Source organism: Camelina sativa, chromosome 8 (assembly GCF_000633955.1).
Source record: "Camelina sativa cultivar DH55 chromosome 8, Cs, whole genome shotgun sequence".
Taxonomy (NCBI): Eukaryota; Viridiplantae; Streptophyta; class Magnoliopsida; order Brassicales; family Brassicaceae; genus Camelina; species Camelina sativa.
The window spans coordinates 6,549,091-6,552,028 of record NC_025692.1 but is presented as its reverse complement, the minus strand read 5'-3'; the positions used below and the strand labels follow the sequence as shown (position 1 = coordinate 6,552,028).

Below are 2,938 nucleotides of genomic sequence, written 5' to 3'. Positions count from 1 at the left end.
GAATAGATGCCATACGTCAACATTTTTCTTGACCTATATATGTACACTATAGTATTGTTTTTTAACATTGATTTCGTTTCATATCCGTTAGTTTTGTTTGGCGACACACGCGTTAGTTATAAGAACACAAGTGACTAAAATTACCCGTATCGTTTTTGTTTTTGCAAAGTTAGCGTAATATGCAGATTTTAGATTGTGGTGCGGGTGGTCCGGAAATAAATAATTTTAGAATTAAAAACCCTAGATAAACACGAAGAAAGTAAAATCAAATACTAACAACTAAACATTTATTTTCGAACATTATAACTAATTCTCAGGCAATACATATAAATTGCTGATTAAATTATATGATTACACTAGTAATGTTTTTTCTTTGTCAACAACTTCAAAATACATGCATTTAATTTAATACAGTTTCTTTTCTTTTCTTTTTTTGCATCAAATTCTTAATTAAAAAACAAATGTTACAATATTAAAGAACTTTTTTCATTGTTTTGAGAAATCAATACCATAAGATAATTGAAAAAAAAAAATCTGAAAGCAATGAAGAGAGTTTATGGAGGACCCCACAGTACATGGTTCCATAACGAAAGAAGTTCTCTCTATATATAAATCACCTCTTCACTCCCCTCTCCATGTCTCATTCTCATCCATCAAACTACAACTAAACACATCTTCCCTAAACAACATATAACACACACTTTGAACTCTTGCTTTGAACTCTCTCAAACCTCCAGGTATGTTACATGTCCCATAAACGTGATCATCATCTCATTTTAAAAAGAGCTTAATTTCATCATTTTGTATTAACATTTCTGATTTTTTGTAATAATTTGTGCAGCAAAGCGAGGGAATAGTGTTGTCGGGAGGTTTGTGATTCCTTATCTGAGATGATGGCTTGTGGCTTAAGCAAGAGCCTTGGCTTGTCTTCTTCTTTGAAGAGACAGCAAGGCATAGTGACGATCCTTGGTGGCATTTCGTCGAACACTTCATCTGCACCTTCACTCAGGAGAACCTTCTCCGCCGATTTGTCATCCAAGACTTGGGTTTCCCAAAATGGGTTTTCTCCTATGAAGAGGATCTCTTCCTCTGAGAAGCTTCGTGTTCCCTCTTCTCCTCCTGACGATGACGAAGCGGATGAAGAATCAAGATCCGGAGTCGATATCTGGGCACAGATTCAACAAGACAAGAACGCTAAGAAAGAGGATGAGACCGAACCGGGTCAGTCCAATGTATGGAGTTCGATCTTGTCCGACAAGAAGAAGAACGAGTCGAGCAACGACACGGTTCCTCCGCCGTACGTTCATCCTTTGATGAAACGTGCGAGTTCTTTGAGCGAGAAAAGCCTCGAAATTTGCACGGAGAGTCTCGGATCCGAGACGGGTTGCGAAGGCTTCTCTTCGTATGCATCGTCGGAGACTGGAGATGCTGAAATCGAGATTCAGGAGGAGACGAGTCTCGTTCTCAACGTGACGGAGACCAAGGTAGAAGACGAAATAACAGAGTCTTTGGTTGAGGTTGAGGCTGAGCAAGAATCACCAATCACGGTTCCGATTCACACACCTTGCATCGAGCTGCCACGAGGATCGTTTCCACCTCCGATTCGTTCTCTTTCGAGCCAATCTGGTTCGTCTCTGCACATGAAAACTCGCCGCGATAATGGCCGATTGGTTCTTGAGGCTGTCTCTATGCCGTCGCACAACAACTTCGCCGCGAAACGCCAAGACGGACGCCTCCTCCTCACTTTTGCTGAAGTCAGCGACGAACCCATCGAGAAAGAGGACGAGACTGAATCGGAGGTTCAGTGGTTCGAAGAGGAAGAAGAAGAGAAAGAAGAGGAAGAAGATGAGGCACCAGACGAGTTTGCCTACAAGCCCAATGGGATTCTCTATAAGTTAGCACAAAAGCCCATTCCTGTGACTGTTCATAGGTTGGCCCATAAGCCCATTGGGGTACCAAAGAGAAACGCAAAATGGCCTGTGACTGATGAATTCGACACCAAATCGGATCTCTCGACTCCGGTGGTTCACTCTCTGCCGCCGAGGCCAAGGGTGGCTCAGCTTGCTAGGTCAACAAAACCGCCGTCCACGGTGGACGATACCGTAGGAGCTGCTTGCTTTAACACATGTGACTACTCTTGGAAGTCCACTAACACTGAATCTTTTGGCCCAAACACCAAAACCCAATTCCAAGCCCAAAACTTTGTCAACAAAGCAATTGGTGTTGGACATGACAGTTGGATTAATGGCTGCAAGGAACGTAGGAGGTCACTCTTATCAGTTGAGCCATTTTGCATTGCCACTTAGACCCGACCAAAAAGGAGGGGGGTAATTTACGAAGAATCATAAAGCATATGATATTATTATCTATATATGTGTATATGTAATCGAGTTTGTGTATACTCGAATATATATGCATATTAACCCAATAATTGTTGTTGATCATGGTTTTTTTTTACTTTAATTTTTTTCCTCTATATATGTTTTACCACTAACCTTTTTGGTTTGTGGGTGTAAAAAAAAGAAAAATAATTATATAAAGAAAATAAAGAATTAAGAGTAGGAGAGGGAAGAAAGTTTGAGGGGGTGAACATTATTAGAAGTATAATTTATTGTTTTTGATGAGGTTTGTGACCTCGTTAAAGTAAAGACATATTTACGAAAAGTGTTGTGTTTTGTACAAATTTTTGTTGTTCCATACTGTTCGCAAATAAAATATGTGAACTCGTTTTATTCATTCATGTCTCACTACATTAAAGTTGCAAGTATGAGCACATGAAGATAAAAATTAAGTTTAGTGTGAGAACTGAAACCAGAATTCTCCTTTGGAAGTGTTTTACGAGTGGAGGAGCTCACCATCGTTAGAGTTCCAAACTAAACTGACAGTTTTTGAGTGCTAAAAAGTGTATATTATTACTTGAGTGTAAAAATTTTTCCCC

The 2,938-nt window shown here is 39.8% G+C and overlaps 1 protein-coding gene across 1 annotated transcript; it reads left to right on the top strand.

The window, feature by feature from the left end:
* LOC104706499 (protein FAF-like, chloroplastic) lies at positions 621-2,664 on the top strand. The gene is made up of 2 exons (XM_010422698.2): positions 621-737; positions 842-2,664. Exon 2 carries the CDS (start codon positions 891-893, stop codon positions 2,304-2,306), a length of 1,416 nt encoding a protein of 471 aa, XP_010421000.1. The 5' UTR covers positions 621-737; positions 842-890; the 3' UTR covers positions 2,307-2,664.

Coding starts and splice junctions, on each gene's coding strand:
- LOC104706499 (XM_010422698.2), top strand. CDS start 891: ATGATGGCTTGTGGCTTAAGCAAGAGCCTTGGCTTGTCTTCTTCTTTG.